The following is a 14,760-nucleotide window of genomic DNA, read 5'->3' as shown; positions in this document are numbered from 1 at the left end:
AGTACTTTGTAATCCCTGTATTTTTTTTATTTTTCGTTTGGGGGTTCGTGTAATATGTACATTATCCTTTTACCATTGGTTATTGATTAATTTATGTTGGAATATACGGCTAAAATATATCAGTGGTCTAAAGTTAGATTTGAATAAAGGTCTTAAATTTTAATATTTTTTAATAAAATTTATTATAGTTAATTCATTTAATATTTTTTAAGACATATAATATTATAGATTTGTCAAACTTCTAATAATTATTTCTCCCTTATGAGAAAAGTTTATATCTTTTAAAAATAATATTCAATATTTTTTAAAAAAATTATATCTATAACTTATTATTGCTTAAAAATGAGGCCCCTTTATTAGGGGACTAAAAGCCTGGTTGTATGGATTTAATTTAAATAACTTATAAGTTAAAAATTACTTATAAGTTAAAAAAATAAATAGGTCCAGTTCAACTTATTTTTTTGACTTATAAGTTGTTTTCAACTTATAAACTGCTTAAAATAAATTCATCCAAACAAATTTAATTATTTATTGAAGCTTATTTTAAGCATAAAATAACTTTAAATTGACTATTCAAATACTCACAAAAAAAATAAAAACAACTTAAAAACTGCTTATAAGTCAATTCAAACGAACTCAACAACGAATATCTTTGTTTAGACGTGTGAAGCTGCCCCTGAGTAGGGTGATGTAGTCAATAAACCATATGAGGTTCCATTATGCATTTAATTCTTAAATTTTCAACTTGACAATTTCTTTCTTGGTGTGTACGCCCGCGCACTATAGTAAATAAAAAAATTTGAGATAATTATTTATTGATGATAATATAATTATTATTATTATATTATATTTAATAATAACAATAATAATAATATAATATAAGTATCTATAATTAGTATGTTATATAAATGTGCAATAACAATGACATTAATTTAATTATTATTAAAAAAATTATTATAATAAAATTGTCACTGGGAGAATTTTATTCTCAAACTGTCTTTTTGTTTTATTGCAGCGGTCTATGAAATAGAAAAATTTCCAAGTAGTACTAATTAATTTGGAGAAAAATTGCAAAAGGATAGGGATGAAAATAGAGCATAATTTTTCAGTTTGGCCCTTTCGAAAAGGAAGTAGTATAATAATGAGAGGCGCTAATAACCATTATGATAAATTTAATTAATTTTTTTAGCTATAATTTATATATTTATGAGTTATAGTTATAGTTTAAGCTGATTTATTTATATAATTCGTGGGTTTGTATAATTGACGAGTTTGTATAATTCACGGATAATTGAGCTATTTTTGTATAAACTTGACATAACAAATTTATACAAATACAAACATTTGAATTTTAAACAGTTATACAAATTATATTATATAAAAGTTATATAAATTATATTATACAAATTTTGAATTATACAAACGTGCGAATTACACAAACTCGAACCTTAATTAATACTAAATGTTAATGGCGAATTGTAAATTAGCTTAATGGCAAATTATAAATTAGCTAAACTATAATAATGTTAACTAATTAATTAGTATATATTTGCTTATTCACTTAATTTTTGCTAATAAACACACTGAATTTAGTTGTTCTTGATCCACCAAACTCTCCACTTTCTTTAAACAACAACAAACGGAAATTAAAATCTAGACAAAAGGGAAGATCATCATATTGTTTATATAATATTTCTACACCTTTCTAGGAAAATCACGTTTGCCGGGCAAAAGAATTGTTTCAAATTAACTAGGGAATAATTTTGTGTAATCTCTAAATGGAGCACCATGTAAAAATACAAATGTAAAATGGGAGGTCTAGTTTTCTTAAGCTTTAAGCCTTCATGGTTATGCATAGTGGGTTAGTTTAGTTGATGGAATAAGAGATTATATTAGTTTAGTTGATGGAATAAGAGATTATAATTATAGAAATATTATAATTTTTTTTATGAAAGTAATTAAATTATGACAAGAGTAAGTAAAAGACAAGAAAGGAAGGCAAAAAAAAAAGAGAATTATATTTTTAGATCTGTGTGCTTAATTGCATACATTCGTTGGCTATTTATAGCCAAAGTTAAGGGTGTCAAATTTGACTAAAAGACGTTAGGGAAAAAGTGGAGGTAGGGGAAAAGAAGAGTAAAGAAAGGGACATCCATTTTACAACACTCCTCCTTGAATGTCCATGTAAAAGAAAAATAAATTTTAGTAAAAGAACAAATATATATAGTTATTCTCAATACGCATTGATTGCTACCTCATTAAAAATCTTGCTAAGAAAACTCAGTGGGACAAAACCTAGACTAAGAAAAAAAGAGTGCAACGTGTATTATACTCTCCCTGATAAAGACATCATTTAATAGCTCGAAGATGACGCATTTCAATCTTGTATCTCAATTTCTCAAAGGTTGAAGTTGGCAATGCCTTGGTGAACATATCTGTTAAATTATCACTTGAACGAACTTGCTGAACATTTATTTCACCTTTCTTTTGAGGATCATGGGTAAAGAAGAATTTTGGTGAAATATGTTTTGTTCTGTCTTCTTTGATGTATTCTTTCTTTAATTGAGTTATACATACAACATTATTTTTATATAATATTATTGGAGCGTCTCTTGTCAAAGAAAGGCCACATATTTTTTGAATGTGTTGAGTTATTAATCCTAACCAAACGCATTCTCGACTTGCTTCATTAATGACTATTATCTCTACATGATTTGAAGATGTGCCAATCATAATTTGCTTTGTTGAACGCCATGATATAGCTGTACCACCACATGTAAATAAGTAGCACGTCTGCGATCGACCTTTATGGGGATCAGACAAATATCCTGCATCTGCATAACAATCAATTTTGACGTGAATTCATTTGAGTAAAAAAATCCCATATCGGTGGTCCTTCAGAGGTATCTGAATATATGCTTAATTCCATTCCAGTGTCTTCGCATTGGAGGAGACCTAAATCTTGCTAACAAGTTTAATGAGAAAACTATATCTTGTCTAGAATTGTTGGCAAGATACATTAATGCACCAATTGCACTAAGATATGATATTTCAGCACCAACAAGCTCTTCATCATTTTCATGGGGTCGAAATGGATCTTTATTAATATCAAGAGATCTCACAACCATTGGGGTACTCAGTGGGTGTGCTTTATCCATGTAAAATCTTCTTAAAATATTTTCTATATATGTTGATTTATGAACACATATCCCATTTGCAAAATGTTCAATTTGTAGACCAAGACAAAATTTTATCTTTCCGAGGTCTTTAATTTCAAATTCCTTTTTTTAGATATTTTACTGCCTTTGAAAGTTCTTCAAGAGTTTCGATAATATTCAAATCATCAACATATACGGTTATTATGACAAATTCAGATCCAAACTTTTTCATAAAGACACGAGGACAAATTTGATCATTTTTATATTCTTCTTTTAGTAAATATTCTCTAAGACGATTGTACCACATTTTTTCTGATTGTTTCATCTCATATAAAGATTTTTGAAGTTTTATTGAATAAGTTTCCCGGAAATCTTTTTATATTTCAGGCATTTTAATCCTTCAGGAATTTTCATAAAAATATAGTTATCCAGAGAGCCATATAAATGGGCTGTAACAACATCCATCAGATGCATACCAAGTTTTTCATGAACTGTCAGATTTATAAGATATCTGAAAGTGATTATATCCACCACAGGAGAATATGTTTTCATATAATCAATGTCGGATCTTTGCAAAAAAATTTGTGCCACAAGTCGTGCTTTATATCTTACGACTTCATTTTTTTCATTTCGTTTTTGCACAGAGACTCATTTGTACCCTACTGATTTTATACCTTCAGATGTTCGGACTATCGATCCAAAAATTTTATATTTTTCAAGCGAAGCTAATTCAACTTGAATTGCATCTTTCCATTTTGGCCAATCTCCTCTGTCTACATTCATCGATAGATTTTGGTTCAAGATTTTCCATTTTGTTGTATTATTTCAATAGCAATATTATAAGCAAAACTATTGTCGACAATTATATTATTTCTGTTTCATATTTTTCCTGATGAAATATAATTTATTGAAATTTCTTTATCATTTTCAGGTGTCTTAATCTCTTTCAAGGTTTTATCATTTTTTATGTCTCCTCGTTCTTCTTGAGCAGGTTCTTTCATGCCATAACCATCTTGATTGTTTGCTCCTTTTCTTTTTTGAGGATTTTTATCTTTGAAACCGATCGATCTACCACGTTTTAAATGTGGTTTAAACTCATTTGCATTCATTAATTGTCCTATTGGGACATCAACTCGAATTGGAGCATTAGCAGCTGAAATATGAGATTTAATAACTTTTGATAGGTCAGTGAATGCATCTAGCAGTTGATTTACAATATTTTGAAAATGAATTATCTTTTGAACTTTCAGTTCAAATGTATTTGTATGAGGATTAAAATGAGATAGTGATAATTCATTCCAATCTATTTCCTTTTTCAACTACTTATTTTTTTTTCCTAATGCTGGGTTTATTGATTCATCAAAATGACAATCAACAAATCTTGCAGCAAATAAATCTTTAGTCATAGATTTCAAATATTTTATAATAAAAGGAGATTCATACCCAACATATATCCCCAATCTATTTTGGGTCCCATCTTTGTGCGTTGTGATGGAGCAATTGAAACATCTACTACACATCAAATATTTTAAGATGAGAAATATTCGGCTCTTGACCAAAAATCAATTGTAATGGAGAGACTTTATGATAGCTTGTGGGTCTGATCCTGTCACGACCTAACCCCGTGACTAGTGTCCGAATTGGACCCTCATATACACACCTATTATTTATAGTCAATCGGCAATTAAACATGATATAAGATTTATATGGGTAGCACGTCGTCTCAAACTGTTACTTATATATATACCAAAATCACCTATTTTTTGGGGGAGTCTTAATTGTCAAAATAAGATAACATAATATGTAAGCCGACAAGGCTTCCATTCTGAATGTAAACGTCCAAAAACATAAGTCATACTAGTACACCGGACAACATCTATATACAACCCACTCATATGTCTACAGACCTCTAAGAGGATTAACAATAGCATATGACGGGACAGGGCCCCGTCGTACCCCTAAATACACAAATATATACATTATAAGGATTAGTACCCAAAGTTTGGGCTCCGAGACAATGGAGCACTTCAAACTCGTTGAGTAGAATCCTAAGCTGGCGGCTCTCCGAAATGAGTATCTGTACCTGCAGGCATGAAATGCAGCCCCCCGAAGAAAGGGGGTCAGTACGAACTATGTACTGAGTATATAAAGTATAAAATACCGTAAAGAAGATCACATCTGCAATAAAGATTCAGGAGCTAATCACTGTACCTGTGTCTTATGAAATGAATACATGAATATCATCATCATATATCATACCCGGCCCGTTAGGGAACTCGGTGTCACAATTATATCAATATATTGTTATATGTATATATATACCATACCCGGCCCTTTAGCAAGGAACTCGGTGAATAGAGTAGTGTACACTGATACCGTACCCGGCCCATTATGGGACTCGGTGCCATAATCATATCGTCATATCATCATAATATCATATTATCATATCACGTACCCGGCCCTCTAGTAAGGGACTCGGTGAATAATGTAGTAGAATCCATACATGATAACATACCCGGCCTATCGTAGGACTCGGTGAATAATACCATAACAATATGCACGAATAAGGTATCATTAGCAACCTTGTGAAATTTGATCATTATCGGAGACTTAATAGAATAAGCAAAACAGTCCATCATTTGAAAACCAAGACAATAGTCATTATGAATCACACCAATTATGGATTATACTAAAATATGAATTATACCACAACATGAGTTATACCAACTAGGATGGCTGGAATCATACACATGAGTGAAGACATAACAATATAAATTTTGAAAATCAAGAACGGTAGCCATCCGAATATATCTACGAATAAGAGTTTCTTTGGAATTTAAGCATACGTCATTCGTTCGTTTAATATGGATCATGCCAAAAGAAGAAAATATTAACTTTACATACCTTTAGCGTTTATACGTATATGTTGTCCAATATTGTCTCAACCTATATTAAAACGTTAAGCACTATGGTTAAGCTATGGACAAGAATAAAACGTAGTCTATCGTTAGTAGGTTATTTTTAAAAAATATTGGACAACACCTCTCCTATACCGCTCACTTTTCCCACTTTCAAACCAGCCATATAATCATCAATCAACATCAACAATCCAAAATATTGACACAAAATAAGATTTATTATTGACAATAAGCCTAGAATATTTCCACCCGACTCATGTTACCAAAGCAGTAAATTCGGAAAGTCAAGTACCTCACGTTGTATCTAAATTTTGAAAATGAAAACGACAAAACTGGACTTTATGACCTTCATGAAACATTTAGATCTCTGTCTTAAGTTTCCAATGCAAAAGAAATCAACTCAAAAATCATTTTCTACAAAGAGATATCATCAAAATACGAATAGCTATACATGAAGGATTTTTCAATCCAGAATCTGGACAGTATTTGTCTTATGATTCATGCTCAGTTTTCGACATAATAACAGCAGATATAGACTAAGACACAAACATAAGAGTTGTAGGTACGTGTATTATCTTTCCAAAACATGTTTAATATCTAAAATCGAAGGTCTACACAATGAGATATTCCAGAATTACTACCAGCTACTCAATTCCAAAAACGGGTTTGAACATTCACAATCTTCATACACCTTTTTCCTCCAAATTCAAGAACAACAACTCATCAAAACAATATCAACCATTATTATACATCATCACTAAGATAATTCCATCTATTTAATCTACCTAAAACAACCCTTTAACCCATAACTCTCAACAAATCACCAAACTAGTTTATAATACTATTTTCTCCGTTCTAATCCGTTAAAACTCTAACTAAACTTGTTAACAATGAAAAGGAGACTTTAATATTACCTTAAATTTGCAGCACCACATGAAATCTTCTCCTTATTGGCTGATTTCTAGCTCAAATTGAAGCCAACGTGACGTACAACAATTTTCTCTTCATGAGCTTCGGATTTTGGGACTCGAATTTTGGTCGGATTTGGTTTTTCTCTCAAGAACTTCCCCTCTCTCTCTCTCTAGAATTTTTTCTGGATATTTTCTTAGTCTAAACTATGAAGGAAGACATAGAATTTAGATTAATTTCGTAGGTATTTGGCCTGACCCGAATTAGAATTGGGTTGGGCCGAATTCACTATTTAGTTTGGCCTATCAGACTTAAAACGTCTATATCTTATTACTCCGATATCACATTTTGTCCCACGACCTATGGTTGTTAAGATATTTCAATTATCTACAACTTTCATGTTGAGAGTTTTCCCAAATTCTCAAATTATAAAGAGGTTATGTCCTCCCGAAGTCAGTTTACCCGAAACGTAACTTTAAGAAAAACATATTTGATGGCTTCTATTTTGATTTGGCTTAAGGGTCCTTCTTGAGATGTATTTTACTACACATAAATTATTCATATAACTTGGCATCTACAACAAATCATGTCCTTTTAAAATTTAAAATTAAAAGTCCTTGAATTTATAATCGTTAGCTTACGAATAATCCAAAATGCAAAAATACGGAATGTAACAGATCCGCCTAAGACTTGTTGCATGCAAAATAGCATGACCCCATAATGAAATGGAAAGTTTTGTTCTCATAAACATTAGTCTAGCAATTAATTAGAGACGTTTAATCAATGATTTCGTTAGATCATTTTGAGTATGAACATGAGCAACCGGATACTCAACTGTTATTTAGTGGACAAACAATAATCATTAAATACCTGAGATGTGAATTCATCAGCATTATCAAGATGAATTGTCTTTATTGCATAATCTAGAAATTGTGCTCTTAACTTAATTATTTGAGCAAGTAATCTCGCAAATGTCATATTACGAGTTGATAATAAGTACACAGTGACCATCTTGTAGATGCATCTATTAAAACCATATAATATTTAAATGGTCCACATGATGGGTGAATGGACCCATATATATCACCTTGTATACGTTCTAAAAATGCTGGGGATTTAATTCCACTTTGATTACTTATGGTTTAGTAATTAATTTGCCTTGAGAACATGCCGGACAAGAAAATTATTTAAATTGAAGAATCTTTTGATTCCTCAAAAAGTGTCTATGTGAACTCTCAATTATTTTGCGCATCATATTAGTACTGGGATGGCCCAACTGGTCATGCCAAATAATAAAATTATTTGAGTTAGTAAATCTTTGGTTTACTATGGCATGTGTTTCAACCATGCTAATACTTGTGAAGTATAAGCCGGATGAAAGAGCGGATAACTTTTCAAGTATAAACTTTTTGCCCGACATTATTGTAGTAATGTAAAGATATTCATTTTTTTCATCATTTGTAGTCTCAATATGATAACCATTTTGACGAATATCTTTGAAACTTAATAAGTATATTTGAGACTTACTACAATATAATGTTTCATTAATTATTAAATTTGTTCCTCGATAAGTACAACTTTAACTTTTTCGGATCCTTCAATTAATCTTGTGTTACCAGATATTGTATTAACATTAACTTCTTTCATAATCAAACAAGAGAAATATTTTTTATTTCTTAAAATAGTGTGTGTTGTGACACTATTAATAAGACATATATCATCATAATTGATTTTGGATCTAACTGATAACTGGAGAATTTTTATACTCTTCATAAAGAAAACGATACATTATAAGAACATGAAAAACTAATAATATAAGAAACTTTAAGAAGTTGCATTGCCTTACGAAATATTTTTTTAAAGAAGGATAACATAATATCAAACATAATAGGAAAATAACAACTATTTTTATAATATTTATCCCAGTTAGATGATCAATTCTTCAATCAATATTCATAAACTCTTCAGTTTCTAAATGAGTAATATTTGGTAGATCTTCAAAATCATCATCTTTATAAGCAAGATTTGCTTCAATATCTTCATATTTATTTGAGGAAGTTGCTTCATTATCATCATTCCAAAAATTCAAGTGCGCCTCCACATTATTATCTCTTCTTTTGAAAGAGGCTTGATAAAGTTTCACAAAATAATCGGGCGTACGACATTCACGTGCCCAATGACCCTTCATACCACACCGGTGGCAAATATTGAATTTACCTCTAAAAAATTATTTTGAGGAGCTTTATTGTTCTCATGTACGATAATTGTTTCGTCCTCTACCACGTCCACGACCACCACTGCGGCCGCGATAATTTTTTTGTCTTGATTCAGACTAATTATGTGCTGCTACAACATTCGCTTCAGGGAATGGAGCAGATCCAGTGGAACGAGCTTTATGATTTTTCATCAGCAAAGTATTATTTTACTCAGCCACAAGTAGACATGTAATTAATTCAAAATATTCTTTTAACCCTTTTTTCACGATATTGTTGTTGTAGCAACACATTTGAAGCTTCAAAAGTGAAAAAAGTTTTCTCAAGTAAGTCATCATTAGTGATATATATCCACATAATTTTAACATGAAACTTACCTTGTGAATAGCAGAATTATACTCTGTCACAATTTTAAAATCTTGAAATCGAATGTGTATTAAGTTATATCGAGCTTTTGGTAACACCGTAAGTTTTAGGTAGTGACATCGATCCTTCAAATTAGTCCATAATTCATGAGGGTCTTTCAAAGTTAAATATTCAGTTCTTAATCCTTCATAAATATGATAACGGAGAAAAATTATGGCATTTGCTTTATCTTGGCTTGATGCTTTATTTTCTTGTTTAATAGTATCACCAAAATTTTTAGCGTCAAGGTGAATTTCGGCATCAAAGATCCATGACAAATAATTTTTTTCGGTAATGTCAACTGTCACAAACTCAAGTTTTAATAAATTTGACATGATAAAAACTGAGATAGAAATTAATTTAGAAATAAAAAACACAATTAAAATTAAATTTCTTCAGTAGATATACCTGTTATTAAAGTTAATTTGTCTGGAAAAAATTAGAGTTTCGTGCTGATAGCATTTTATGAAAATAATTAAATTATAAGAAAAGTAAACAAAAAATAAGAAAGGAAGACAGAAAAAAGAGAGAATTGTTTTTTTAGATTTGTGTGCTTAATTGCACATATTCGTTAGCTATTTATAGCCAAAGATAAGTATGTTAAATTTGACTAAAAGGAATTAGGAAAAAAGTGCGGGGAAAAGAAGAGAAAAGAAAAGAACATCCATTTTACAATAAAATTAATTACTTTCTAATTAATAATAGTTAACTCGATAAAGTTATTAGGTTGAGTCCTAGGTTATACACTCTATCCACCTATAGTGGTGTCACTGTCATCACAAATTAAAGTACTAAAATAAACAAAAGACAGCCATTATAATGGTTAAGTCCAAAGACAATAATACATTTGTAGAATAAATGTCACTCTACTTGTTTTCCTTGTTTGCCTTGTCTGTGTGTTACTGTAACATCTTTCTCGCACCCCAATAGTGCATTTTTCGCTAAAAAGTACAACAATCTTGCTATAAAATTCTAAAATCTTCTATACCTTTCAGTCCAAATCTCACTACCCATGATAAAATCTTGAAAAAAATCCCTTTACAAGTGGTGCTCTTCTTGTTTGTGTAACATTTCTCTGAGACTCCAAAAGTGTCTTTTCATTATAAAGCAACAATCTTTACTACAAATTTGATCAGATCTTCTATAGATTTCAGTCCAAATCTCATTACCCTTAATAACATCTTGAAATCTGACCTGAAAATCTTGAAAAAAATATCCCTTAAGAAATGGTGCTCTTCTTGTTTGGCTTGGCTCTGTTTTTGTAACATTTCTCAGACCCCAAAACTGCCCTCTTCATCAAAAAGCAACAATCTTTACTACAAATTGCCCAAATCTTCTATAGCTTTCAGTTCAAATCTCATTACCCATGATAAAATCTTGAAATCTGACCTGAAAATCTTGAAAACCCCCTTTTAGAAATGGTCAATAGGTGTCTTGTACTACTATGTTCTCTCATTTCACTCTCAATCCTAGCTACATCTCAGCAACTTGATGGCTTCATTTATACAAGATTCAATGAACCAAACAATAACATCACCTTAAGTGGAATTGCTGAGATTAGCCAAAATGGATTTATTCAATTAACCAATGAAACAAGTAGATTAATGGGGCATGCTTTCTATTCTTCACCTTTTCAGTTCAAGAACTCAACTAATGGCACTGCTTTTTCATTTTCAACATGTTTTGCTCTTGCTATAGTCCCTGAATACCCAAAACTTGGTGGCCATGGACTTGCCTTTATTATTTCTCAGTCCAATGATTTCAGCACAGCTCTTCCAAGTCAGTATCTTGGCTTACTAAATGCCACTGATGTTGGCAACTTCTCAAATCACATATTTGCTGTTGAGTTTGATACAGTACAAGATTTTGAGTTTGGGGATATTAATGATAACCATGTTGGTATAAACATCAATAGTTTAAGGTCCAATATGTCTGCTGCAGCAGCTTACTTTGATGATGATTTGGTAAAACAAGATTTGAATCTCAAATGTGGTAAGGTAATACTGGCATGGGTAGATTATGATTCTGTTACAAACTTGGTTAATGTTACTCTTTCAAGATTTTCTACAAAACCAAAGTTGCCTCTTTTCTCTTATCATATAGATCTCTCTCCATTTCTCATAGAAAATATGTATGTTGGTTTTTCTGCTTCAACTGGTTTGCTTGCCAGTTCACATTATATTTTTGGTTGGAGCTTTAAGTTGAATGATGAAGCCAATTTTCTTGACTTGGATTCATTGCCATCTTTGCCTGGTCCCAGGAAGAAGCACACTAGCCTAATTCTTGCTATCTCAGTTATAGTAGTTGTTTTTGTTTTGATTGCTATATTAGTTGCTATTTATTTAGTTAGGAGATTCAAGAATGCTGATGTTATAGAGTCTTGGGAGCTTGAGGTTGGTCCTCATAGATATTCTTATCAAGAACTTAAGCAAGCTACTAGAAATTTTAAGGATAGTGAGCTTCTTGGGTTTGGTGGATTTGGTAAAGTTTACAAGGGTGTTTTACAAAGTTTGAATATGGAAATCGCTGTGAAGCGTATTTCACACGAATCTAAACAGGGTTTACGTGAATTTGTGTCTGAAATTTCTAGCATTGGAAGACTTCGTCATAGGAATTTGGTTCAACTAGTAGGTTGGTGTAGACGTCGTGGTGACCTTTTACTTGTGTATGATTTTATGCCTAATGGAAGCCTGGACAATTTCTTGTTTGAAAAACCTAGAATGGTGTTGACATGGGAGCAAAGGTTCAAAATCATCAAAGGGGTTGCATCTGGTTTGTTATACTTACATGAAGGTTATGAACAAATTGTTGTGCATCGAGACGTTAAGGCTAGTAATGTGCTACTAGATGGGGAGTTAAATGGCAGGCTTGGAGATTTTGGACTAGCAAGATTATATGAGCATGGATCAAAGCCGGGCACGACTAGGGTAGTTGGCACATTGGGGTACCTTGCACCAGAATTACCAAGAACAGGACGGGCTACTGAAAAATCTGATATTTTTGCCTTTGGTGCATTGTTGCTTGAAGTGGTATGTGGGCGTAGACCGATTGATTCAAAGGCGGGGTCTGAGGAATTAGTTTTAGTGGACATGGTGTGGAACAAATGGAGAGAAGGGAAAATTCTTGATGTTATAGACAAGAGATTGAAAGGTGAGTTCAATGAAAGTGAAGTTGTGATGGTATTGAAATTGGGACTAATGTGTTCAAACAATGAGGCATCGTCTCGACCTAGCATGAGACAAGTGATGAGTTTCTTGGAAGGTGAAGCTGATATTCCTGATGCTCCAATGGCTCCTGGTGATTATAATAGAGGATTTGGATTCGACGAAAACGAATGTATGCATTCTTTAGCATCTTCAAGAGGACACACATCATGTTTGGCTAATGGTGGAAATGTAGATGGTACATTTGTTTCTGTTTCTACTGCACCACTTTCATGTTTATTTACTGATGAATTACCTAGGTAGTGATTGTGAAGTTGTGTGCAAATTTTTTTTGTTTTTGTTTTTCCAGGAACATTTTTCTGATGAATACTACTTTAAAGTTCAAAGATAAATCACAGTACATTCTTTGTTTTTAACTTCTTTCTGGCCTTTCACTTTTCAGTGTTTAATTCTTCTTTGACAGAGTTATGAAAGTTTAACCAACTTTTTTGGTCAAGAAACATAGAAAAATATAGTGGTACATAGAGGTGGGGGTGTCAAATGGGTGGGTTGGACTGAATTTTTGGCGGGGTTAAAGTGAATCATAATTTAATCCGCCCAAGTTTTAATTTCTTGGTTTGTTCAATTATGATTTTTCAAGTACCTAAAAATATCTTTTCATTTTTTTCAGCAATGATTATATAACATATCAAGTAAAATATATATCTTTTTAAAAATATTTTAACAAGATTTTTCATAGGTTAATGATTATATATCAACTCAATTTTAAAATGGGCTGTCACCAATAAGGTATCTGAGTCAAACAACACCAAATCCTAAACATATAATTAGACTCAAGTCTCAACAATGAAAAAAGATGATCAAAATAAAGCCTTTAAAAAGGGAATAGATAATCTAACAAAATAAAGTCTGTGACAAGCATGACTGGCTTCTCTTTAAAAAAATAATAGTAACTCCCACCAGCAGATCAGTGGTGCACTTTGAATAAAGTCTTAAGAAGGAAATATAAAATATCAAACAATTCAAAGTGGAGTTTAGTGAACTTTTTAGTGTTACAATTTGAAGTGGAATTTAATACTCTTTAGTGTTGGCTTCTCTTTAGGTGTGTATATTGGTCAGTTCGGTTTGATTTTAAGTATTATCGATTCGGTTTATTGGTTTTTAATTTCTAGATACATTAAACTGATAATCAAATCAATAAAATATTTGTTATAGATTTTCGGTTTATCGATTTTTGGTCTTTAAAAGTTCAGTTTTCGATTTACCCAATAAAAAAACTTTTAAAACAAATATACAAATTCTAGAACTGCCGTCATAGCAACTTGCAAACTTTTATTGTTGAATCTAAAGTGGCAAAGCCTAAAGGGTAAATATTAAATAGTATTATATAGTGATTAACGGATTATAAATTTATATTAATATTTTTTATTTGATATTTGTGTATGAGTAAAAAACTAAAAATTAAATTAGTAAACTATTATAGTATTAATGGGTTATCAGTTTACTCATAACCCAATATTATAAAACCAATATCGAACTGATAACCCAATAATTATTTTTTATAAAATCATTAAATAATCGTTAATCCAATAACCCAATAGCAATAAATCAATAACACTTTTTTTGGTTCGGTTTATCGGTCGGTTTGATTTTTGCACACCCCTAGAAATAATTAGAGGTGTAAAATTGATGGGTTGAATTGAATTTGGGCAAGTCAAACTGGATTGAGTTAGTAAATGAGTAGGTTATTAACTCAACTAAAAGCTACTTAGTGTCACGGACTTAGACTTCAACTAAGACTTTCGTGCGGCACTTGACAACTTACTCACGAATCTTTCACGATCTTGTAAGCTCAAGTAAGCCTTTAAGACTAGATCGCTAAGGGAATGCTAAATAGTAAGAAAGACAAGAGAGCTTTTATGAAGAAGGCTTTTGTATTGCTTTGGAAGAATGCTTGATTGCTTGATCTTGTACAAATGAATGCCCCCTCTAT

General features: G+C 31.4%; 1 protein-coding gene across 1 annotated transcript; it reads left to right on the top strand.

Moving 5' to 3' along the window:
• Positions 1 to 10,462: 10,462 nt before the first annotated feature.
• LOC129882276 (L-type lectin-domain containing receptor kinase S.4-like) lies at positions 10,463 to 13,183 on the top strand. The gene has a single exon (XM_055956492.1). The coding sequence runs from the start codon at positions 11,022 to 11,024 to the stop codon at positions 13,068 to 13,070; it is 2,049 nt and encodes a 682-aa protein (XP_055812467.1). The 5' UTR covers positions 10,463 to 11,021; the 3' UTR covers positions 13,071 to 13,183.
• Positions 13,184 to 14,760: the final 1,577 nt, after the last annotated feature.

Source organism: Solanum dulcamara, chromosome 3, assembly GCF_947179165.1.
Source record: "Solanum dulcamara chromosome 3, daSolDulc1.2, whole genome shotgun sequence".
In the NCBI taxonomy this organism is placed as follows: Eukaryota; Viridiplantae; Streptophyta; class Magnoliopsida; order Solanales; family Solanaceae; genus Solanum; species Solanum dulcamara.
The sequence above is the reverse complement of the archived record's forward strand: the minus strand, read 5'-3'. Positions and strand labels throughout refer to the sequence as shown.

Excerpts from the sequence above, each read along its gene's own strand:
- LOC129882276 (XM_055956492.1), top strand. The coding sequence starts at position 11,022 with ATGGTCAATAGGTGTCTTGTACTACTATGTTCTCTCATTTCACTCTCA.